This window comes from Rhopalosiphum maidis, chromosome 4 (genome assembly GCF_003676215.2).
Source record: "Rhopalosiphum maidis isolate BTI-1 chromosome 4, ASM367621v3, whole genome shotgun sequence".
NCBI lineage: Eukaryota > Metazoa > Arthropoda > Insecta > Hemiptera > Aphididae > Rhopalosiphum > Rhopalosiphum maidis.
In genome coordinates, this window is record NC_040880.1 from 33,946,272 (window position 1) to 33,973,894 (window position 27,623).

The 27,623-nt window shown below is 24.8% G+C and overlaps 2 protein-coding genes across 9 annotated transcripts; both read right to left on the reverse strand.

The window, feature by feature from the left end:
* Positions 1-714: 714 nt before the first annotated feature.
* On the reverse strand, positions 715-10,259 carry LOC113548523 (poly(rC)-binding protein 3-like). 5 transcript variants are annotated; one of them, XR_003404890.1, is made up of 11 exons: positions 9,909-10,016; positions 8,758-8,814; positions 8,582-8,698; positions 8,268-8,525; positions 7,717-7,797; positions 7,560-7,644; positions 6,652-6,829; positions 6,042-6,176; positions 2,472-2,504; positions 1,088-1,217; positions 715-961 (listed from the first exon to the last, which is right to left on the reverse strand). XR_003404890.1 is itself a non-coding variant. In XM_026949456.1 (10 exons), the coding sequence occupies exons 1-9, from the start codon at positions 10,014-10,016 to the stop codon at positions 2,474-2,476; spliced, it is 1,050 nt and encodes a 349-aa protein (XP_026805257.1). In that variant the 3' UTR covers positions 715-961; positions 2,472-2,473. The 5 variants fall into 5 exon arrangements, 4 of the variants coding, with proteins under 4 accessions (XP_026805257.1, XP_026805255.1, XP_026805253.1 ...); XM_026949456.1 differs by lacking the exon at positions 1,088-1,217; XM_026949454.1 differs by lacking the exons at positions 715-961; positions 1,088-1,217; positions 2,472-2,504 and adding exons at positions 5,194-5,913; positions 10,171-10,226 and having other exon boundaries at positions 9,909-10,004.
* A 3,744-nt stretch (positions 10,260-14,003) lies between these two features.
* LOC113549874 (probable multidrug resistance-associated protein lethal(2)03659) lies at positions 14,004-25,041 on the reverse strand. Of its 4 annotated transcripts, none has more exons than XM_026951376.1 (26): positions 24,851-25,041; positions 22,488-22,566; positions 20,666-20,776; positions 20,468-20,602; positions 20,082-20,289; positions 19,687-19,906; positions 19,447-19,603; positions 19,218-19,356; positions 19,033-19,143; positions 18,698-18,973; positions 18,467-18,631; positions 18,281-18,402; positions 18,127-18,224; positions 17,953-18,038; positions 17,449-17,861; positions 17,089-17,375; positions 16,927-17,006; positions 16,694-16,844; positions 16,502-16,608; positions 16,308-16,431; positions 16,054-16,224; positions 15,839-15,966; positions 15,530-15,775; positions 14,728-14,900; positions 14,406-14,646; positions 14,004-14,316 (listed from the first exon to the last, which is right to left on the reverse strand). In XM_026951376.1, exons 2-26 carry the CDS (start codon positions 22,562-22,564, stop codon positions 14,275-14,277), a joined length of 4,068 nt encoding a protein of 1,355 aa, XP_026807177.1. In that variant the 5' UTR covers positions 22,565-22,566; positions 24,851-25,041; the 3' UTR covers positions 14,004-14,274. The 4 variants fall into 4 exon arrangements, with proteins under 4 accessions (XP_026807177.1, XP_026807169.1, XP_026807185.1 ...); XM_026951368.1 differs by having other exon boundaries at positions 22,488-22,587; XM_026951384.1 differs by lacking the exon at positions 24,851-25,041 and having other exon boundaries at positions 20,666-20,790; positions 22,488-22,557.
* Positions 25,042-27,623: the final 2,582 nt, after the last annotated feature.

Consider the following 27,623-nt stretch of genomic DNA (forward strand, 5'->3'; position numbering starts at 1 on the left):
AGAAAATTTAAAATGATACATTTAAGTACCAATCACCTAACAAAAAACCTAATTTTCTAAAATAAATCCTAAAATGTTGAATTATTCTTTAGACGAAAATTAACTTAATTTAGATATTTTTGAATATAACTAACTCGAAATTAACATATTAATCTTAAAAAAAAAAGTAACTTATTAAGTTAACAGTTTATTTGAAAAAAATGTAACGAGTTAATTAACTTAATTTTACTTTTAATTTGTTAATGCCAAGCCTTGTAATTTGTAACCTTATAATGGCTAAATGTCAAATATTTAAATATACATAATTAAATCTAATTAATAATGATATATTATATATATCATTATTCATTACAGTTACACCAGAAAATAAAATCAATTTTGTCAAATTCTTTTTTCTTTAATTTTTACAGGTTATTTTAAAATGTACTGAGAATTTTAAGCTTTTGCTTTTATCCCAATGTATTTGCTATCTTCAACTACTAACCTATCATCAAAGTAAAAATTGAAGCATTTTCATTGCTCCAAAACGTAATGACTAATGACAGATAAAAAAAAAATATATATATATATATATCATTGAAATCAATAATGAATACATTAATCGCTCTGCTCAGAATCTAAAAATATAATATTTTATATGATAAGATTGAGGAATAAATAAGCAAAATCAATATGATTAATACAAAACATAACAATATATATTAAGTACAATCATCAATATCCTTAAAAATAGTTAAGTACACAAATACTTAATTTGTTGTCATTTTTACAATTGGTAAAATTTCAAGAATTAAAGCATGTTGTTAGCATACAACTTCATAAAAATCGTTCAAATGAATTTATAAGCACATTGTTCATTAAATATGGATAACTGAAATTTTCTTCTTTGTTAATAATTAGATGATGAATTATTTATAGATGGAAGTCATAATTTGGCAAATTTCTCCAGTTTTCTAATATCCTATGGAAATATAAATAAATTGATTTATTAGTAAAAATAATACAATATATTATATTAATATAAATATTATATTTTATAAATAATAATTGACTTAATAACTAAATAGATAATATAAAAAAATCATACATGGCAACATCCTCCTTAAATGATTGTCAGTGTTAAATAAACCACCAGTTCAAAATAGCTCTATTAACGTCTAGTAATAGACGGCTAAAGATAGTGAATATATCAACCAAAATATATCAAATATCAATACCTAAAAACAAATATAATTTTTAAATAGAATAATAAAAAGAATTTTAATATATCTGTCTAATAATAATTTAATTATTTTTTATAACATACAAGGTATAAAATATTAAATTTCTTTTTATAAAAAACAATTATTTTTACAAAACAGATTTTTTTTTAATAAATAATATGAGAATATCGGGAATATTAGGAAAACAATTAACTTTTAACAATACCTAATATTAATTAACTATTTAGAATTTAGTTGAATATAGTTCATGACCAGTCTTGCTAACACATTTTTAATAACAATATACTATTATGAAAACTTCACCTTTTGCAACTTTTTACAATATTCAACATTATGAACAATTTTTATTGGTTAATTCACTGATAAATAGTTCAACCATATAACTTTTGATAAATCTATAAATATTAGTCGATATTTTTGGTTATAGAATAAAATTCTCTCCCGTCCAACACATGTGGGTAAAAAGGTTAGACAATTCGCACAGCCATTACACTAATTTTATATTTTATATTATTATTATTTTTTTTTTTTTGAAGTAGAAAAGAAAATGAAATTAACAAATATTCAAAAATTAAATGTTTGTAACTAATTGTTTTTGATTACAATTTACAATTTGTAATCAACCAACTTTTTCTTATTATTTATTTTTAAAATGTTAGTATATTTAGTATATACAGTATTTATAGTATATACAGATAATAATTAAAGAATTATATTAATATTATATCAATTAAGTAAATAACAAACATTAATAAAATGTCTGCATTAATATATAACTTTAGTACTTAGCATATAACTGAATATGTAATCTTAACCTTATTTGTTTTCTCTCTTTGCCCCATATGAAACATAAAAAAATTGTGTCCTGCAGAACCAACATAGAATCATTAGTTTTAGTAATTAGTGATTTGATACACTATCAAACTTACAGTAAAGAATATTATATGTATTAATAAAAAACCTAGGTTTTTTTAGATTTCAATTTTGAGCATGAAAAACTTTTTGTTGTATAAAAGCTTAAAATCACACTAATATATTTAAATATTATAAAAAAATCAATGTTCAAATGTTTTTAACTTTAAATTTAATAGTATGACAAATCACTTATTAGTTAAACTAATAACTCATTGTTGGTTCTGCAGGGCCTAACCTGCTGAAAGCAGATTTGTTATTTTTAAAAAAACAAATAGTAAGCTAATATATCCTCTTAATTTTAAAATATATTTTATGCTTATCATAAATACTCACATTCAAAACACATCAACGGTTCGACCAATATTTCTAAAAATAAATAAAGATAAAACAAATAAGATTAGTATAAATAAATATAATTCTAAAACAGCTTAATAATTAATGAATTTATAAATGGTGGATAACATTATAAGTAAAATAAAAAAGGAAAATAATAATAGATTTAAAAAATTAAATTAAAAACAATAATTTATTTAAGAATAGAATTTAAATATAAATTACCCATTGAGTTTGTTATCTTGATGGATTTTTCAGGAAAAAATAGCTTACTTGTAGCTATAGATCATATTAAATAGTCATCAATAAGGATTATGATAGTAATCGTAAGAGTAGTTGATAATACATTAGATAGCACAAATGTTGTGGAAGATTAAAAGTAGCTTATACTTTGGTAGTGAGTATAACTGAAGAGTAAAATTATGTATAGAAATAAACTGTTAAGTGGGATTAAGGAAAAAATTGAAACAAATTATTTTTTAAGTCTAAAAGTAAACAATACATTTTTCATAATAAAACTAAAAAAAAAACATACAAATGTATTATTTGAATTTAAATTTTATTTTATTATAAATGTAAATTTATTACTAGGATTATAATATTACAGTTTAAAATTAAATAAAATAATAAATATATTAGGTAATTATTTTATAATACTTTTATTTTTATAAATATAAGGTCATTAGTTTTAAACTTAAACAAAAAGCAGATTACTCAGAAAAGTAAAGATAATTTTTAAAATAAATAATACTACCACTTTTTTTTAAGTCATCTTCATATTGCAATATATTAAATACAAATAAAATAATTTTAATCACAGAGTTAATGAAGAAAATTTTATTTCTTATATACGGTTTGTATAATATATTTCATATATTACTTGTTTTATTTTTAACACTTTTTAAAAAAAATCTTTTAAATATTTAATTAAATTTTTCTAAGAGTTTAAAATTAATTTTTAGTCAAATTACAATTGTTTGATAATTTTAAATAAAAATAAATAATTTATTGATTCTACACCATTTAAAATTAAAAAACAAGAGTTAGGTAAAAATTAAAATGCCATTATTTATCATTATTAATATTCTAAAAACTTTGTTTTAGTTGCTTAGTTTGGATGTGAACTTAATAATAAGTTTAATAAACTAATATGAATAGTACATTGTTGATTATTTATTATAAGTGTTATAACAATTTATAATTTAAATAATTATTTGGTGCAATTTTAATTATAAATATGTATGAATATGTGTAAGATGTAATGAAATAATACAATATCACAGTATAAATATAATACAATGTATAACTAACATAGAATCATAATTGACTACATTATCATTATTTTTATTTTATCAAAACTTCAACAAATTTTATTATACATATTAATATAATTTCAATATTTTATATCCTCATTTATCTTTAATATTTTTTTAAAAAGTTAACTGGGCCAAAATTCATATAAATCACCACTGATTGCCTCAACACATGTATCATAAGATTATTAATGTTATTAATGAAAAACATTACCATATAGGTTTTCACCTTTCGAGTACTTATTCAACATGCTATCTACCACATTTTCAAATGTACTATTTAGTATGTTACATGTATAAATAATGTAAAAGATTTTCAACATAATAAGACTAGTATGATATTGTATGTGTGTATGTATGTATAGATCAAGGGGAGTTGTGTTATAATATAACAAAATTAAGAAAAAGAATAATATTAAATAGACATTATTATTTAAAAAGAACAAATCTTTTTCCAACATTTCAAGCAAAGAAAATTGATACAATATAAATTAGTTGGTTATTATACTTTTACGTAAAAATATTATACGATACAGAAAATATAGCATATTATTATACATACATAAGGTAAGATGGTTGTTTGTAATACAAAGAATGTACAACATAAGTTACTATATAGCATATTAAACAAGTAGTTACTACTTAGTACATATTCAAACTGTTCATCTTAATATTAAATTAATTAAATTAATAATTTTCATGAATAAAAATTTGGGGATTTTAACATGTCCACTGTAGATGATGCCAAAAAAATGTCAACTAACATTGTTTGCATATTCTGAATGATGCCAACTGGTATTATCTACCATATTATTAATGCATTGTAATTAAATTATTAGTTTTTTTATTATGCTATCCTACAAGTATTATTTCATATGTAGGTGCAAATTATTTAATGATATTTCAATTTTTCTACGTTTGGGTTTTTTTTTAAATTCTATTTTATTCAGCATCACAACTATACTTAAATATGATATGCAGCTAATGTGTTAATTGTATCTAAGACAAAAAACAAAATGCTTGTGTTGACACTTGAAATATAAAAAGATTATAATTATATGTTTTCAAATGTATATGTGTAATTCTGTCCAACTTGTAATTTAAAAGAATTAAAACATGCATATTTAAAAATTATTAAGTAAATACTTTAATGAATATAAACCCCAATAAAACAAGGAAGTTAAAACATTAACACGTTATCTTATAACTACATAAAGTAGTAAATAATGATTCATTAATCTTTGTGAACCCATAATTACATTTTATTATTGTAACAATATTATATCAACAAATGTAATCAGAGCAATTTTATTTATTGGATTTCATATTAATTTGTTAAAAATTAAGAAATAAAATAAGGAATACAAGATATATTATCAATAAGATCTAAAAAAAAATATAATGTAAGAACTAAAAATATAGGCTATAAGTAGTGATTGGAAACAATCTAAACTAAAAGGTGAAATATAAATTGGACACAATAAAATATATTAAATAAAAATAATATACTAAAACCTTAAAATGCAATAATTCCACCCACGAAAGAGATTTGTTTCTAACTTTAACTCTATAAACAAAATCAATTATGTTAAATATTTTAAAAACAAAAAAGAGACGTTTTTTTAGAATTGTTTCAGACTTTCAAAAATTAGAAGCTTTCTTAATGAATAATTAAATAAATTATAAAATAATGAAAAAAACTACTTAAAAATAAAGAAATGAAGATGGGTAGGATAAAACATTAGTATGAATAGCAATAATTGGCGGATTTTGGATCAATTGGCATTCAGTAAGGAGCAAACTTGGTCCTGTCTGCTTTGGTTTTTTCGCCTGAAGGACTGCGGTTTCTCTGGAAATAATTTTTCGGGCGATGGACACCCGTGGTCTGTATCGGAGGGGATTGATTGGCGCCAGATAAGGCTCCCAAGAGGTCGGTTAGGCCGCCAAGAGCAGATAAGCTGGATAGGGCATTAATGGCACCCGGCTTGGCAAATAGTTGAGCCAATGGGATGGCGGACGACAAAGGAGATGCGGCCACCGTCGGAGGAGTGGGCAAGGTTGAGCTGGACCCATCGTCAGGACTAGAGGATGAGTTTGCCCCCTCAAGATTGGCTTTCTGCAGTTCCACGCTAGAGAAGAAATTGGGATTAGTGATAAAAAAGGACATATAATACAATACGAGGGATTTAATGATAACACTAGGATTCTCAACTATGATCCCACGAATATTTTCTTAAGCATAATAATTAAATTGTACCTCATTTCAATTAAGTACTTGGCAACTGAAATAGAATCTTTGTTTCCTGTAATTGTTATATGCCGATCTTCATTCTCACCATTTTCATGAGTTCCTTCACCTTTAGCTATATGTACTAAAGCACCACTTATTTGTCTATATAAAATACATACACATAATAAAATTACTATTTATTACTTTAAAAAAAAATAAATAAATCAATTAATTTCAAATATTAGGAACCACAATTAAAATTAATTAAAATGATATAAACTCTAGAATCTAGATCAAAAGTATTTTAGTAAAATGTTTATTCTAATTACTACTTATTAATATAAGCGTTTATTTTTTAATCAAAAATAAAGTATAATTTAATTTTATAATTATTTTAAGCTTTACCGAGTAAAAATTTGAAATGACAATTTACTGAACAAATAATTTCATATCAGAAACGTTAACTTTAAAAATGGAAGCGATGGAAATTAAATTCACAGTAAATAATTATTATAACCGGACAGATTAATATTTTAAATTATATTATTATATATATTTAAAAATTAAAATAAATTAATCAATTTGAAAACATATTTATTTTTACATTGAAAATTATATTATGCTAGTTACTACTTACCGAATTTCTGCAATTTTACTTCCTCTTCTACCAATGACACATCCGATTAAGTCATTAGGTACAGTCATTGATATTGTCTCAGTGTTTGAATTAGAATTTTGATTTTTATGTTCCCCACCACCATTTCGGTTTTGACGATTACCTGTTCTCAACTGACTTCCAGCTAATGCAGCTAAGGCTAAAAGTATAATTATTTATCAAATTTAGTTTAAAAAAATAATAATGAACAAGATAAACTGAGTTATTACATTGAAAAAATCTCAGTCTACTTAACTATTTATAATTAAATTTAAAACTCAAGTTCCTATAATACAATAATGTACTAATTTAACCATACAAAAATATTTTTAAAGTATGTGTTTAACTATACAAAATATGTAAATATTGTTAACTGAACATTTATTAAGGTAATGCTTCACATACATAAATTGTTTGTAAACAAACAAAAAAGAACAATAGTATAAACAGACATAGTCAAAGAATAAATAAAAAAAATTATTAGAGTCAATACAATTTTAAATTGTACTAATAATGGACAAAACTATCAAAATATTAATAGTCTGAAGTAGGGTGTTTTATAACCATACATTAGAAAGCTATAAAAAGTTAAATCTATTTAGGGTGTCCATAAAAATGGAGGGGTCAGTCAAATGTCTAATTAAGCAACAAGAATGATTATTTAATTTATATTTTTAAGATTAATCATTTTTATCTAACATTGTATTAAGTGAATTGACTTATTAATCAAATTTGTAATTCAAAATATTATACAGGCACCTTATTTGGTTTTATTAATTTATCAATTATTCCCCGCAAAGGTATAACTTCACATAAAGTTAGAAATACTGATCGTTATTAAACAAAGCTTTCTCGCTACCATTAAAAATTAAAAATTTTTTTTTACATACCAGCTGGATTAATACCTCCAGTCGATGCAGTTCCTAACCCAAGAGCTGCTAGACTGGCTAAAGGATTAGTGCGTTGTCTCCCAAACTAAAATAACGTTAAAATAATTAAACAAAAATTACATTATTAATAGATCTTAATTAGTAATAAGAAACTTACGTCATTACCAACTGCACTACTAGCAAATCCTGAAGTTTTACTGCGAGGATCATAAGGAATTGTTGCACTACGTGGTGGAGACTGAAAATGTATACACATTTTTAAATACTTATAATATAATTATGTTAAAATATAAATATATTTTAGTAACTAAAATATACTGAACAATAAAAGTAAGCTATTGTAAAAAAAAAACTAATTACATGAACACCAATCATATAATAATAATATAGTAGTCTCAATAACTTTAATCTCAAAGAGAACATATATAAATTTGACTTAAATATTTTTTTATACACCACAATACAATTTATAAGTACTTCAAGTCAAGAAGCAAGACAACATTTGAGTTAAAACACATAAACTAATTTCTAGATCATAATAATCAGTCTTCGTATTTTTACTATTAATATATTGTAAAAAAAAATATATTTTGGTTAACTGAAAAAATTGAATAGAATCATTTGTGTGCCCCATCCCTCCTTCAGAACACCATACTTCAACTATACAATTTATTTGACACTTATAATAAATATTCTGTATTTTCTTACATCTAAAAGTACATTGCACACTTGATAAACACATTGAGATATTGTGCCCGTAGTACCAGTAATTGAAACTAGACGCTCAGTTGAATTGGGTAACATATCTGATGCTACTTGTATGGCAGCTCCACTTGATTCTCTAATTTCTTTTATTTTACATCCACCTTTTCCAATTATGAAACCACATTGAGATGCTGGTACAATTAACTTAAAAGTCAAAGGTGCTTTTGGGCCATTCCAATCACCATTTTGTCTCTCAAAAAACTGAAAAAAAGTTAATAAAGTGATTTTCAAAATTAGATTTTCATAAAAATTCTTACTTCTTCAACTTTAAGTCCAATAAGTTCAGTAGCTTTACAAATTGCATTTGTAGTTCCAGTAATGGTAACAATACGCTCTGGAGTTGAACCATCAGAGATTAAAACTCTAGCACCAGACTAAAAAAATATTAAATTTTTTAATAATATAAATAGATTGAACAACTTTAACTATTTACCTGGTCTCTTATATTTTTTACAGTTTCACCTCCTTTACCAATCACATTTCCGACTTCCTAAAGTTGAATAAAAAAATATTGATTTTATCAAAAAAAAATTATATATTATAAATAAAAATATAAAGCATACATTTAATTTACAGTATGCTACACCTAGCTACACCTTTAAAGGACACTTTATAAATCGTATAATTAAATACTAATATTACTTCTAATTATAAACTAGAAACATAATTGAGAATTTTTTTTGTTTTAATGTCTTAAGCAAGTACAGTTGTTAAAAAAATAAAGTATTATATAAGTTAATTAATGTAGCTTAGATTTGTTTATGTCTTACAGTTTATAATATATTTAAAAACAAAATTAATGAAGGATTATGGACTACTGTCAATTATTAATAATTTATGAGCTTAAAAACACACTAGGTATATAATACAATTGTAGAAGTCAATGACAGTGTTTCTCAACCTCTAGTATTGTAAGCTTGAAAAGTGGTACGCAGAGAAAATATCACTTTATAAAAAAATTGGAGTGTATCATTATTAACATTAAATATTATTTCGTCTATTTGATATAATTATCTGGTTTTATATATTATATGGATGGTATGATGAATTTCTTTTTGTACATTCAATACTTATATTACCATCATTTTTTAATTCTTAATAAAATACAATTCTATACATATAAAACGAACATATACATTTTGAATAAGAAAAAAAAAAGATCAAGTAAGGTGGTATATACAAATATTTGAATTGTGTAGGCGGTACACAAATATAAAAGATTGAGAACCACTGGTCTATGCCATACACATAAATCAAATACAAACATTTAGGTTCTGAATGATTTATTAGTACATTTTTACCAATTATCAAACCTAAGACAAAAACGTCATTATCTATTTTTTCTCAATGGTCGTACACCATATTTTTATGGTAAATAAAACATTATAATCTCTTAAATGTTGAGAAAAAAATACAAATGAGTACCTATAAACAATATTATTGTCATGAAATTAAATAATAGATTAATTTACTTAATATAAAAAATAAAACTATGGAAAATATGGAACATTAATAGATACAAACAACAAATGCATGTGTATTGTATTCTTAAGTAACATATATAACATAAAATATACAACATACTCGGCCATGAAATAGAATCCGTATAGTCAAATTGACGTCGTTATAATCATTGAAACTAGACCCATTGGAACTTTGCTGTACGTTTTCCATTTTTACCTTAAGAGACATGATCAAAAGTTTAATGTATAATATAGCTAATATTTACTTAATTATAAACAGATATAACCAAACATTTAATCGTCAGGTTGAGACAACAATCAACTACTGTATGACGTACCTGTGCAGTAATACAGTATGTAAATTGAACACAAGACGTACTTACAATCGTTGCAAATTTACTATCATGAATTATTTGAGTAATTTCATAGGTAAAATCATTTTACATCTATTATTTAAGATAATATATTTATGTGTATCTATGTGATATATTATAATATTTTGATAGACGCAATGAATAACGCAGTGTTACCGTTTATAAAAAAATGTATAAACCTTCATCCATTCCTACCAACAGTTGTATAAAACAAAAAATGTACACCATGCACCATGAACTATATAGGTAAATTATTAATTCGAAATAATCCACTCAAAGTATATTTTACATACAATTTAGATTATAATATAGTCATAGGTAGTGTACTGAGAAAATTTGTTTGTTAAATTTTTTTTTTTATATGTTGAAGTCCCTAGGTAGCAAATTTATAAATAATGTATAGTGTACACTGTACACTGTACGTTTGTAGTTTATTGACTAGGTATATTACTTCTGCGTGTGTTTGAAACTATTTAAACATTTTAAACTCGTAGCAGTTTTTGGCCTTTGCACGCGTAGTATAGATTTAATTATCCTTCTCCGTGACGGACATTTGAGTTCTCATAGATCACACGTTGCCGCCTAGTTGATACGCTATGGATGATCAAGACCCAAAAACAAATTCAAATTTAGCTGTTTAATCAGGGTTGACGCTTATTACTCAATGATTTCATGGTTTTGAAATAATCGCTTTATCGTCAAATAAAAACTACTATTAAAACTACGTCTTATTTCTAGTCCGAGCGATTGATTAAATCGAGTAATTGGTAAAAAAGAAAACGGAAAAAAAAGAAAAATAATTTTAAAGATTTTAATAAAAATAAAAAAAAATTAATTAATTATAAAAATTAAAAAATGGTTACTTACACACATTTATATAACCCGCATGTACACACATAGAAATTGTATAAAAATAATTATTATTAATTATTTATTAATCAATGATAGTATCATATTATAATTTTACAAGCGTATAATAAATATATAATATAAAAACATTTAGCAAGTTGCTGGTAACATGAATTCAATTGGTCATAATAAAACACTAAAATAATTTTATTATAATGTACAATGTACATAGTTGTAATAAAAATGTACTTTACTCTATAGTGTAAGTCTATATCTATATTATATACTAAGTACTAAGTAGTAAGTTAATATACAAAAATATAGGTACTAGGTATACAGAGTGATTCTTTTATCGTGAACCACTCGTTATTTCAAAAAGTATTCATGGTTTTGAAAATATTTTTTTACATTGTTTCAAATTGTTAAAAACCAACGTTTTTAAAAAATTATATTTTTAAATATTTTTTTTTCTTATATTTTTAAGTTTCTTACTTTTTTGAATGACAACATAAATTGAATTCCAAAGCAGAATAATTTTTCGAGTATTTTGATACATATAAATCGAATTTAGGGCGAGTAGTTTATGAGTTATACGTATTTAAAGTTTTGACAAGCGGAGTAGTGGACAAACATTTTGCGAGGTAACCCCGTACCACACCACTCCGCGCATTAAAGCTTTAAATACTTATAACTCATAAACTACTCGCCCTAAATTAGATTATTATGTATCAAAATACTCAGAAAATTATTCTGCTTTGGAATATGAAATCAAAACTATGTTGTAATTCAAAAAAGTAAAAAGCTTAAAACAAATTAAGGATAAAAAAAATAATAAGACTGTAAGAATACGAGTTATGTAAATGTATGCGTAGTAAATAATAACTAGTAAGTAGTAAGTGATCATTTTTTAATTTTTAATATATTTATATTTTAATATATTGACACACGTCTCCACGGTATTCAAATAAACGCGTAACGAACATCATAATATGTTCGTATGCCATCATCCCTCGATATACTATTAAACAATTTGTGTACGCATTCAAATCATCCATAATCGCCGTGAGAGTAACCAAGTATTACACATCACGGTGATTGACGAACGCGATACGCTCTTCGGTCTGAGAGGCACGATACTATATATTCGTATAATATATAATAATAATATATATACCGTCGCTTGAACTTTTCGGCTGCGCATGGTAAAGAAACGATGATAACGAGATAATAATTATGTGTGGCCGGTGTCGTTTTATAAAATACCATGACACCATGTACGAAACGCGCTTGAGGCTCATTGCATACATTTTGAATGCGTTATACGAAGTGGCGGTACGGCGGAGATAGGGCGCGACGACAGCAGTACGTGCACGGGCGACAACTTATTGTCGCGGCGTAGACGGTACGGGTGAATTGTTCGGAATTAAAGCGTCAGCTGTGGTTCCGGCGACTCAGCACACAGTTTCCGGATACGGCGATGGAAGTGTGTGCGACATCGGCGTTGACCGGGCACAGATGTGAAAGACAGTGCGATATTATGATATAGAATATAGATTATCGTACAGACATGAACAAGTGTAAATTATGTATAGATCGCCTGTATTATATTCACACTAAACAAAATATCTACCAAATTGGTAAAATAGAAAAATAAACTAGTTATTGTAATATAATAACAATAATACAATTATAAAATATCATTATAAATAGAGACAAAACCCGTGTCTACTCACAATTATTTTTCGTATTCAATAGTTTACCATTGAATTCAAATTTAACATACATTAATCTCAGTATGATCCTATCATACATCAAAACAACTTCCCTAATTTTTGTTATTTTTATATTTTGTATACTTCCTAGAAGTATATTTATTGTTAACTTGAAATTGTAGATAATATTATTATGTGTACAATGTACAAATAATGTAAATAAGCATTTAGAAATTTTATTAAGCAATAATAAATTAATAACTAAAAAGTAAAAAGTAAAAATGTATACATTTTTTTATAAAAATGAAAATAATAAATAAAAATGAACTGTAAATATTATATATTTTTATTCATATTATAATAATAGTCTCAGCAATCAAAATTTCCTTCCAATTAGTATAAAAAATAATAAAAATAAAAATGACAAGTAATAAAAATCAATAGTCAAGTGTATAGATAATAATGCTAATAATTTATGGTATATGTTATATCTTAAATAGGTAAAATAATGGTTAAATGGCATAATATAGTCACAACTGCTGTGGACCGTGTTATAATGATATTAATGATACTTTTCTTTTTTTAAACTTTTTTCGAGATAACTTCACTAATTATACAATACAAAAGCTTAATAATTGAAGTTTTTGTATATTTGATTTTTTAATTATTATAGCCATAATCAAGGCCATATTTAGGGAGCAGGGTGATATGGGTGTTGGAACACCCCCCATTGGTCGTATTTTGTTATATTTGACCAAACTTTAAACTTACTCACAGTGTAATTTTCTCTACACGAGTGCAACTAGAGCAAGAAATAATCATTCATAATAAATTGTAGTTTTATTCCTACGATTCACATGCTGTTGGTTATATCAGCAACGATCATTGTCACTACATCTAAGAGTGTACGCTCCTTTTCAACACTCCGTAGACTTAAAAGTTATACAAGAAATACTGTTGGATAAGACTGGCTGAATGGTTTAGCATTAATGAATATCCATAGAGATGTACCTATATCTAGGGCAGAGGTTATTGATGAACTTGCTTCCCCCACCTACCTAAGTCTATTAAATTTAAAACACCACCGTAAAATGAATCCTGGATATGCCACTGGGCATAATTTATATAGCGAGATCGGTTATGATCATGTTTTATATTTATTATTATATCGTATTTTATTTTCATTATTTACATTCATACCAATACGGATATGTTATCATTGTTTCACAGCAAGAACTAATAATAATATTAATAGGAAAAATAAAACTCGAGCACACGTAATATCGTTGTATAATATATTTATATTATACCTATAGTTAACAAAGATGATAATATTATGAAATACTAATAAATATTCCAGACTATCCCATAAACATAAAACGATATATACAAGCATATCATGCATACACATAACAGTAGTTAACTAAAAAATATTATTATAAATTGCATAAAATATAATTTTAACGTTTTACGTACAATTAAAGACATTTAGTAGTGTTTGTAACACTTGAAATAAAACATTTAGTTGAATGTAACACATTTTCATTAAACTTTATCGAGGATTCGTTCTTCGTATATCAATATTCTTGTAATTCTTAAAAACATAAAAATTTAAAGTTTTTGGTCATTAAAATAATACTGTAAAAGTAAATACTGTAAACAAAAATAATAAATATTTTATACCTCTGCAGTCCTTTTATGTAACAAACGCGCAGTGGCGTGATCAGTTTGTTTCACCATTTTATAGAAAAATCCATTCGTGTTTTTTAATAATCTATACGGATGATCGAATTCCACTACAGTTCCACCGTCCAATACAAGTATCTTGTCAGAGTCTATTACAGTATTCAAACGATGAGCAATTGTCAAAACTGTACACATTTGAAATTTATTTTTAATTGTGTTTTGGATTAATGCATCTGTTCTATAAAACAATAATGATAACATCGGAAATGGTTAATGGAATATACTATTTCTTTAATAACACAATATTTATTTTTCATACCGATGATCAACATTTGCTGTAACTTCATCTAAAATAATAATTTTATTGTTTTGTAAGATTGCTCTAGCTAAACATATTAATTGTCTTTGACCTACACTGAAGTTAGAACCACCATCGGACATTTTTGAGTTTAGACCATTTGGTAAATCATCCACAACATCTTTAAGTTCTACCTAGTATTTCATTTAAAACATTAAAAATAAATTATTATGTAATAATCTTTGCTGCTATGTCAAATATATAATTAACGTAACGGTTAGATTAAAAAAGAATTCGAAAGTTATATACCATACCTACTATACTATTTTTCATATGATTATATTTTATTTTCAGTTTTATTGTTATCTTGTACTCATATATATATTTATATTAATGTTTAGCTTATAGTTATATAGTTGCCATTTTACCATTATGAATGCTTGACACAAGTAAAACAATTGATTTTTGGCAAAATTAATTTTTAAATCAACTTTAAGAGTGAAAATAAATTTACAGAATAATGTAGCGTAAAAATAAATTAGTTTTTTAATAAAATTAGAATTGAATAAAAAGATTAGCTCGGTTTTAACATAGATTAAAAACACACGTGCATGTTTAATCTATGGTTTTAATAAGTGTTATTAGTTATCATTATTTTATATATAATAAATAAATACGATTAAAATAATTTATTGTAGTACCTACTCGTATTATATGCTATAATCTCTCTGTTCAGAACAGCAGTTAATACATCCTTTAATATTAAATTTAAATCATATTTATTTTAATTAAAACTAATAATCCTAAGTAGATAAAAATTTACTTCATTTAATACACTCCAAATTTCATGATCAGAATATTCGTCATACAAATCTAAATTATTGCGTATGGTTCCTGAAAATAAAACTGGTTCTTGAGGAATAAAAGTAAGCTTGGATCGTAATTCGTGTAGTCCCAACTCATGTATTTCAAAGTTGTCAATAATAATATTGCCTTCATTGAGAGCTAACCTAAATAATGCCCCAATCAACGATGATTTACCTGCACCAGTTCTACCGACAATTCCAATCTATATTTAAAAATTATAATTAATATAACGATTTTAAAAATGTACGCCATTATTCAATATCACTTTTTCCATCGGTTCAATGTTAATGTTGAGATTGCTTAAAACATAAGGCGTATCTATGGCATACCGTAGATAAAAATTATTAAATGTTATTCGACCTTTATTAGGCCATTTCTTCGGTGGTTTTTTATCTGAAAAAGTTTTGTAAAAATACATATAGTTGTTTTATTTGCTTAAATCTTATGAATGTCATTTTTATTTAATCTGATCACTATTACAATGAGGTGACTCTAGTGCTGGTTCTTGGGGTAAAATTGTGTACTCAAGTACTCTTTCAACTGATGTCATTTGGTTTTCCAATTCTACTGATCGTCTCATTCCCCATTGAAACAAGCCAATTAGTCCTATTGACTGAGTTATGGCAAGACCAACATTTCCACTATACGTGTCTAAGGTAAATTTTATTATTTAAAATATATTATAAATATTATATTTACATAAAAAAATATGTAGGTATTTAATCGTTATTTACCATTGCTAATAAATAACAAATAGAAGGTCACAATACTTATATATATAAGGCAGGTTACATCCAACCAAAATCCAAATGCTCTATTTGAAGAAATAAATAAATACCAAGCCGAAGAATGTAAATCCTAGAATTTTATCACAATAATTATTGATGAAATTGTAAATTTGGAAAATTAGAGTAGTAATAGTTTTTACTTGATGGATAGAAAACTCCGTGGAAAGAATTTGTTCCGCTTCAAATGCTCTTATAGTGGTTATTCCTTGAAGTGATGCATTTAAATGAGTAAATACAGGACTTCGTGCTAATATTCATTAAATTATATTATATAGTTAATTTTAAAATTATTTGTTTCATGAAAGTACGTTAAAATTGTTATTTTTGCTTACTGACTCCTTCTAAACGTTTAATATTTTGTGATATTGTCATATAAATATTTCTTATTTTGAAAAATATGAATACTATGATTAATGTTGGTATAATAAAGTAGGGATTCGTTATTCCAACAATGATTAATATCCCAATCACAATCAATCCAATCTTAAAAATTGTAAATAATAAAAAATTATATTTTGTTATATTTAGCTTATGATATAATATTATATAATTATATTTATATTACTTGTATTACATCCATCAATACGAAGGGTAACATTTCATCAATGGAACCTAGATCTTTTGAAAAACGATTAAGTATTCGTCCTAAAATTTTAAGCGATCGATTTCAATATTATTTGTTATAATGTTAAGTAGCTGTTTTGTCTTTGTAATTATTATCACCTACCTGACGCATTTTTATTGAAGAAGTACATTGTAGCTCTTATGATTGAACCTAACATACGATTATGTAGATTTGTAGAAGATGTTGTGCATACTGATACAAATAAAGCTGATCTAATTAATGTAGATATTATAATAGATAATGTAATCACAGTAAACACGATAATACATGTGTTACGAGATACTATCCATGGAATTAATGTATTAGATGGATTGTTTGTCAATGATCTATTATTATTATTGGACTCTAAATGATCAATTGAAAAAAAAACATGTTCTTCTAAATTTATCCTACAAAACATTAAATTTGATAAATCAAAACTATTTTAATTATTTTTAAAATAAACCAGATTTTGAATATTACCAGTAAGTTATCCAATAATCACCACTTGAAGATAGTACTTGAGTAAAGATGCATATTAATAAAAATAGTATGATTTTACACTTGTGTCCACCAGCAGAGAAATATGATGAGTAAATGCTGAATCCGGAATTACCAAAAGAACGAGTTTCAGCTAATTCAATTGGTTCAACAACTTCTACAACTTCTACTTGAACATCATTGTAATTACTTTCTTCGACAGCTGACGTAACACTCAATACAGACACTTGTCGAGTATACATAGAATTTTGACTTCGCAAATTTGGTCTTGTACCTATCGTAATTGTTTCATTATCATTAGTTATGATAGGTTCTACTAGAGACCCTAACATTTTTGTAAAATTTAATTCGGATTCTTGAAGGTTTTTGTACGAATCTTCTGCTATTTTTTTCCCCTGTTATGTAAAAATAATAAATAATTTATTAAATACATACTGTAATCGGTAGGCTATAATATATTTATAATTGTAATATTTAAATAATTACATTTTCCATTACTATTATTTGGTCTACATTCGTTAAATATTGTAATTGATGAGTAATAAGTATACACGTTTTTTCTTTGAGGAATTCTATAATGTTAATACAGATATTATAATATGATAATAGATTATATTATATATCATTAATTAGACACCACTGGGTTGTTAGTTTTGTTACCTATTATACATTTTGAAAACAAGTGTTTGCCAACGTGATTGTCGACAGCTGATAGAGGATCATCCAGTAAATAAACATTTGCATCTTTGTATATAGCTCTATAAAATAATCCAAAACAGCAAAATGTATTTAATAAATCTTACTTATTTCATACCTCGCCAAATTTATTCTTGCTCTTTGTCCACCGCTAAGAGATATTCCTCTTTCTCCCACAATTGTTTTATCACCATACGGAAGTTGTTCTATGTCTATTTTTAAAGCACACACTTCTATTACCTATTTTAATTATAAACATATAATGGTTCATGTTTCAAGTTGATATTATGTACGACTACCTTACTTTATTATAACGTTTTCTATCCATTGGCAAGCCAAATAGAATATTTCGTTGAACAGAACCTGCAAATAACCAGGGTTGTTGAGATGCGTAAGACACTACACCGTGTACTAAAATATTTCCTTTGGACAGTGATAATTCTCCCAAGATTGCTTGTATCAATGAACTCTGTAAAATGGAACTATAAAAATATAGACCATTTAAAATATTTTTGTAGGTGTATATTAATTATACTTTTCCGGCTCCTACTGGTCCTATTATTGCAATCAAATGACCATGTTTCACGGTTAAATTTATATTTTCTAAAGTATTATCAGTTTGAGATTCTGTCCACTTGGCAGTAATGTTTGAAACAACTATACAAAAATCATTTGATTGTTCAGTAGCATCTTGATTGATAATATTATTTGATACTGTATTGCCATCGTTGAGTTTTGCATTTTCAAAACCATTTTTTGTTTTCATTTGGGTTATCGATCGTTCATCTTTTTCTTCGCGTAAAAGAAAATCCTAGGTAATATCATACTATTAGTTGTTTAAATAAATTTATTTTAACTATTTATGCGTACTTCAATTCTTTTAATCGAGACTAATAATTCAGCAATCAAACCCATTCCAACTGGAAAAGTAACCGCCATAGACACTCTCAAAATATTATAGTACGATGTTATTACAAAAACCTAAATATATTATAATATGTCTTTATTTTCTTGTGTTAACAGTTAAAATATATTAATTACGAATATTTTTTTACCTTTGATGCAGTTATATAGTTTCCAAGTAATACATATAAAAGAACACTTAAAAACAAAGCGAGTCTTGTGTTGAATACAGAAAATGACAATAATGTAGCTTTGATGTATGCTGTTTTAGTAATTTGGTCGATTTCTTTCCTATATTTCATCATTTAAATTTTTTTGGTGGTTACATTAAGATACATATTATGTATTATTTATGCCTCTTTGCGAGTTATTAATTCTTACTTTCTGACAAATTCAATTAGTTTGGTAAAAAAATATTCCCAAGTATACATTTTAATTACTTGTATGCCAGAAATTATTTCATTCATTAAATTTACTCTGGCATCTGTTCTATTAGCTGTTTTCAGTCGATAATTTGATACAATTGAACCCAACCATACTTAAAGATAATGAAAAAAAAATAACGGTTGTATTATCATTATTATTATTATTATTATTATTATAAGTTATTTCTTTACAAACCTTGTAATGGTATAAAAATAATAAATGTAGCTACACCAAGTATTGATGCCACGCCTACTTCTTTCCATAAGAAGTACGTTATTATAATTGTTTCTAGAGGGCCAATGAATATATAACCTATATATACAATTGTTAAATCAAATCGAATTACGTCATTTGACATCAAGTTTACTATTCGGCCTGTAGTAGTTTCGAGAGAATTTGTTTTTAGCCGTAATGCCTATAATAAATATATTGTGTTTATAATAATTAAGTATATATTTTGAAAATTGGAAATATAATAATAATAATTTATTAATACTTATATGTCATGATAAATTATTTACAATTGTGTCTTCTTATATTTAATTTTATTATTAATATATTATTTTTGGTGAATTGTATTATTTATATACCTTACTATAAATAAGATCACAAGTTGCTACTCGCATTTTCATTGCTAAATGTGAACTCATCATATTGTAACTGTTTGAACTGAATGTTTTTAATGAACAAGCTATTATTAAACCAACAGCATAATACACTACAATATGAAATTGGTTTTTTGTATTTTTTGATTCGAAGTGTGATATTATTTTTCCCACAAAAATCGTTTGGATAATACTGAATAAATAAAAAGGTAATAACGAAACAGCTGCAGGGTATTTAGTATTAGTAAATTAAATATAGAGTAAATTTAGATATATTTAAAATTAAAAATAATTCTATAGCTATAAATATTCTACTATAGTTTTTATTTCTCAATGAGACTAATTATTAATTAATTAATAAACCTACTTACCTAAATACCATGTCAGTTATTGCTAAATAAATTCCATGAATAATTAATTTTGACCCAAACATTTGAAACAATGCGTTCAAAAAACTAGGTTTTTTATTTTTATTTGTTGCAGTTCTTTGCTCTTTACTCCATATTCTGTATAACGACAAAAATAATAATTAGAATATTTATATTTTTTAGATGTGTTAAATTGTTTACTTCTCTAATTTGGATCCCAATAGGGCAGATGAGTCTTCGTCTAGAATTTTATATAAATCTATTACATCTAATTCTTTTTTCAATCCTTTTTGAACAAGTTTTAAGATCCAACTAAAAAATAAAAACTTAATAAAAAATATTTTAGTGTTATAATAATGCTTAAAATGTTAAGCATTAAATGTTTCACAGCTATCGTAATTTTGATACAATCTTTATTTTCATAATTTGTTAATATTTTAACACCGATTTTACTAATTTAGAATTAATTGACTTTGAAAGTCACTATGTGGTATAATAGATACCAAGTATACGTTATAATATTTCATGTTACTGTAATGTATGTGTCGAATTATAATTGAGTGATAAATTATTGCACATGAAAATCTTTTTTGAGCTAAGACAGTTTGTTTCTTCATGTATGTTTACAAAATAATCGTATGTCCCGTATAGTGGTAAAAAATTACCATATACAGTGTTAAATTTTATCGGAATTAGAACTTGAAATGTCTAAAAAAATTATGCATTTTTCAATGTATTTTGATGTCTATGATAAGACAAGACCAGTTAATGAAAAACCTTGGATTTATTATTAAAAACTTAAGCTATTAAAATAAATAATATTTTTTATCACAAAATAATTTGAAAACTTTCATAATTTTGGCTTTTAATTTCAACTATTTATATAAAAAAAAAAAAGATGGGAAAGTAGTCACCACTCTAGCTTCTGTATAGATAGTATATATCGAGCGGGTTCTTATGATGGATGTTAAATTTGAATTTTATAATATATTGTATCATATTTATACATAGGTACACGAAAAACAATTCTTAGTGGAAACAATTTATGAACACATTATATGTAAATAAAATGCCAAAACGTCAAAATATTCAGAAAATAAACTTTAAAAAAATGGACATCTTCGATTTTTTTGAAAATAATTAAATAAAAAATTATATTTTTAACTTTTTTATCAAAATATTAAATTAAATTTAATATGAAATATTTGTAGTCCTAGTCCCTGCGAGTCTTTAAAAAAAAAGATAATCATTATGATATCTGCATTATTTCAGAAGATATCGCAATGGGTAAATCATCACCGGACACTTTATATAGCATGAAAACGATTGCAGTATTTTATATTGTAATAATATATTTATTCTTAATATTTTAGTCACATTAGTTGTAAAAGAATTCATGAAAATTGGTTAAATTTTTATATTATATAACATTTTTTATTCAGAAGATAAAATTCTAAATAAATTTAGTTATTAACATTTAAAATTTTAAACTTTGGACAAAATACTCTGTATAATTTACTATCTAAAATCAATCAAAAACTAGAGGTAAAATTTTATGAATAGTCAAAACGATAATAAGTTGAACAAGATATACACTCTTAACTCAAGGACAGATAAATACCTAATATCAAAATATCAAAATCATAACAACCTTTAATAAGTACTAAATGTAGAATTTGAGCATACAAAATACGAAGTATGAGGAATTTGAAATTATTCGGTGTGGAAAACTGCTTGTACAAACAATTTTAAGCTTATAACTTTAAACAAATTAATACAGTTTATATATTTGTATACTTATTACTATTAAGGTTTAATTGTTATTTTATAGTTAGTTTCAATTAAAGAAGTTGTTTTTAATTTATCACACTGTAAATATATAATAAGCTATTATAGTCATTATAATATGTAAAATATATATATAACAATCAATTAATTAAAAAAATCATTTAATGACAAAGATAACATGTTTTATAGATAAATAATTTGAAATAATAAGTTGAGTATATATTTTTATATTTACCTGAAAGTGATAATTTCAAATAAATTAGCTTTGGATCTTGGATTTAGTGGTCTTTCTTCTTTGTTATTAGCATCCATATCTAATACAAAAATATTGGAATCTACAACAGTTAATTTAACAACATTATTGAAAAAAAAAAAATTATGTATTTTATATTTCGATATTTAAAAATAAAAATTAATAACTGTATTAATTAGGTATACATTCAATCTTAATTGGAAAAAATGTATAACTAATATAACTCAAATATCAATACAAAAAAATAATTTGTGTATCAAATAAGATATAATACATATTATTATATATTTTAATAACGTTTTTAATTATTATATTCAAACAGTATACAAATATTTTAGTCATTTTAGATCTAATAATATATTGTATAACAGGTGATATAGGTAAGCACTTAAAACTATTTATTTTTATAATTCCTGTATTTCTAAATCATTTTTAATGTGCGTTAAATTTAGATACTTTTTAATAAATTAGAAAAATTAATTTTAATTGGTTATATTAAACTATACTATAATTAATGATTGATTTAACTAATTTACTTAATTTTATACACATTTTATTACTTTAAGTTCAACATTATTATATTTACTTATAATTATAATTGTTCACTGATTAATAAAGGTATTAAACTTATTTCTATTTTTAATAGTTTAAAAATGTTAATGTCGTTATTATTATTATTTATTAATATGATAATTACCTCAGGGAGACACATTATGTTACGGGCCTAGCAACCCCGAGGACCCCGAGTTCTTACTGACGGAAAGCTCCAAGCGAGCGATTCCAGTAAGAATGCTTACTCTAGTAGAGATTAAACACCTGATGGAGGACAGCTGTAACCATCAGTATTGAAACGAAGCGGAAGAAGAACTTTATGGTACGGCTCGTTATCAGATTATTCCGGGCGAAATTCGGAACTAATTTGACGGCTAAAATACTGCGATGAGGAAAGCAAGGGGAAACTACCTCATTATACTACCATATTAGAGCGATGAAAATAGATAAGAAGAAACATATAAACATAGACGATGGGAATCGGAATCCGGAGTCCGGCAGTGAAAGGAGGAGCATGGCTTTCCAGATCGTCATCCAGCGAAAACCAGACCACATAGTTAGTACAAAAGATTCTACTAGAATAAGTACTTGTAACGTCCCCGAAAACTAGAAGAATTGAAACAGCAGACGAGGGAAAAACAATTAGATGTGTTAGGAGTATGCGAAACAAGATGGGGGTGACAATGACGATTTTTGGAGCGATGACTTTAGAATAATACATAGTGGAGGAAAACAAGAAAAAAATGCTATGACAAGGCTTAGCCTTTAGAAAAAGAGAGAATATGATAGTATTATGGTTTTAATATCTGTAAGTGTAATACAATGATAATCAAATTGCATTTATTAAATTGTTCATACAGTAACAGATATTTACACTGTTTCTACAAATTCAAAAGATAATGGGATCACTGTTATTAATTAAGAGGACATAGTACCCGCATGTGTTGTCTCCGTCTTACACACGTGAGATATAGTAAATTTTCGTTCACCAGTTTCAATATTGTGCTGTTAGTTTTGATATTAGTGTGAATTGACCTATTATTAAATTTAAAGGTAAGATTATTATCCGGAGCCCCACGTAGCCTTTTATTGATATTATTGTTTTTAAGTAAGTTATGATCTTTTTGAAACTATACATTTTAAAATGTTCATAACTTACTTAAAAATAACAATATCAATAAAAGGCTACGTGGGGCCATGGATAATAATCTTACCTTTAAATTTAATAATAGGTCAGTTCACTTTAATATCAAAACTAACAGCACAATATTGAAACTGGTGAACAAAAATTTGCTATGTCTCACGTGTGTAAGACAGAGACAATACATGTGGGTACTACGGTCATGAAGTAATATGTTGTTTGTCTATAATAACTGGTATAATTAATTTAGAAGTTAAGTTAATAAGCATGTTGAATATAATACACATGACAATATTTACAATATTTTGAGCAGATTCTAGGGAAGAGTTTTGTTTTGAGGTATTATTTATCCAAATAAGAGAGCAGTATTCTAGATGGGAATAAACAGAGGAGCAAAATAGCATTTTCAAGGGAATAGGATATGAATGAGCCACAGGAGCACTTAATAAAACCAAAGTTCTTTATCATTTCCGTGTGTGGGGAAAAATTTAATTTAGAGTCAAAAATAATGCCTAAATCCTTAAAGTGAGATGCAAGCTTAATATTTGAATAGAAAATAGAATAATTATAGTTAATTGGATTTATCTATTACTGTACTTTGTGCTTGGTCCGTATTTATAAAATAAAAAATTATTATCCAATTACATCTTACCTCAGAATTTAGACGATTGAATTAGACATACGACATACTACGAATGTAGTAGAGCTATTGTACTGTATTATAAAAGTATAATATGAAAAAAAAATAAAATTTTTATTTTCAGCAATATACATCATCTTTATGAAGTTAACTATTTAGTAAATTATAATGCCATTTGAAATAATACTTTATGTCAAATTGAATATCATTAATCAACTATGTCAGTTGATGAATATTTGAAGTAATATTTTTTAAATGATTTGAGTGCTTATCTAAAATCTCGATACAAAGAATTAAAAAATCTAAAGTACCTAAATAGTGTATACACTTATGATAAGAAAGTAAATAATTTAAGAATTATGGTACTCGTCATCAATTAGGTCAAACAAATTATATTGTTTATAAAGATTTTAAAATCAGTTATTCAATTACATTTATAGGCTATTATAGTTAATTGTTTACTAACTAAGAAGGAAAAACTGATATAATCGCAAAAAAAAATACAACTGTAAAATTTAATCGGGCAGCATGTTATTAATTAATTTAAAAAAATAAACTTAAACATTTATAATATATGTCAACATTTATTAAAAATAAATAATTTATTAATAATTTTAAGTACGAAAAGTTTTCATTTTGAAGAAAAAAGATTCAAAATTTAATGAAACCTTAAAAAAAATATTAAGTTAAAGAAAAATATGTAAAAATATTATATTGAATAAAAATATTTCCATAAATTTTATTTTCTTATCATTTTTTGCCTAATAGGTACATTACTAATTTTGATTTATTGGTCAATTTTTGAATCAAATTATTTGGAATTATTTTCTATTTAAAATTTTATATTTTTTTGATTGTTTTTCTATTAGTTTGTAACACCAGTGTTATAAAAAATTTATTCAAACTAATAAGAATTTAAATTGTATTTTTTCATATTGAAACTAAATTGAACACATTTCAAACATATTCAATCAATAAATATACTTATTTTGCTTATTTAATTATATTCATAGGTATTAAGACATTTTTATCGATATCATTTAGATATTATGAGCACAAGCAAAATATATCTAAATGTATATTTATACCTACTTAATTTATACTATAAGTGTTTAATATTTATAAATTGATGTGCTAATCTATTCTAAATTATTAGTTTAATACACTGACGATAGTTAGTTATATATCATAAGTTATAGTAAATAAAGGAAAAACTGCTATCTATGGGCAGTGACTCTTCTTATTTATGCAAGGTATTTATTTATTATAAAAATTTTTGTGAAAAACGAGTTACTCAAATTGCAGAAAACATAAATTCTATTTTTTAAATGTTGTCAAATAAATAACCAATAGTTAATTTGAAACTAATTAATCAATGAAGTGATATTAATTATTACTATATCTAATACTAAACATTAAAAAAAAAAAAATTAAAAACTCTTGATTACATAATATGTTAGATTTTAAATAATTGTGAATTTAATTTATAAATAATATATAACATATTTGAATACTATTGTGCTATTACACATACAACTATTTAAAACTATTATACGATATTATTTATGAAATATCTAAATGTATCTTCTTCATTTTCATTAATACTTATCGATCTGTATTCACATATACACACGCACACGCATATATATATATATATATATATATATATATATGTATATGTATTTGTACATATATGTATACATAGATTTTTATAAATATGTAGTTGTTTATACAATAAATCCAGAATAATTTTAGACAATTTTTATAACATGTAATTGTATAATTCACTTAAATATACAATAATTATCCAATACTTATTTGATTATGCGTAAATAACTATATATTCGTGAACTGATTTAGTCTTCGTCTTCGTTAACACTTGACAACCGTTGACCGTCTAGCGTGTGTCCTTTATTATAATTCTTTTAAAATAATAAATATATGAATGAAATACACTAATAAGTAAAAAAATATATAAGAAAGATAAATACCTCATAAGCTAAACTATGTAACGATTAAGCATTGCTCTGTCCGGTTTGTTCTACCATTTTATGTAAATATCCATCTTTATTTTTCAATAAATTATATGGATGATCAAATTCGACTACTGTGCCAGCGTTCATCACAAGTATCGTATCAGAATCCATCACTGTATTCAACTGATGTGCAATCATTAATACTATACACTTACGAAATTTATTTCTAATTGTATTTTGAATCAAAGAATCAGTTCTAAATGTAAAAATTACGAACATAACTTTAGTAGATGTATTATTTAATTAATATTTTTAAATTGCCAAAAATTAAGAAAATAACTCATAACAGATATTTATTTAATTTTCTAACTGCAGTTTATTGTTTACTATATTTCTTTTTTTTCAATTCTGTAGAAACAACATTTATTTAACATTGATTTCTTATTAGACTATAAAATAAATGTTAGTTTGCTTTAGTTTAATGATATAATTGTTTTTAATTCAAAACAAGCTTATAAAATAGATTATAATAATATAATACTGATGATAATATTATGCTATTTGAAATTATGTGTATAGTAAACAAAATAGTAAACAAAAACTTAAAATACCATTACATTTAGGTGAACCTTTATTGTTTTAAGAATCATAGCTGGTCATCTGGTTTGAACTTAAATTTTAATTTGTTATCTTTGTGAGTACCTATGCGACATAAGCAATATTATAATGTTAGGTACTGTTGAGCTTCAAACTTTACATTATTATTATGTGGCGATAATACAAGTATTTTTACTTTTTAACGTTGGATT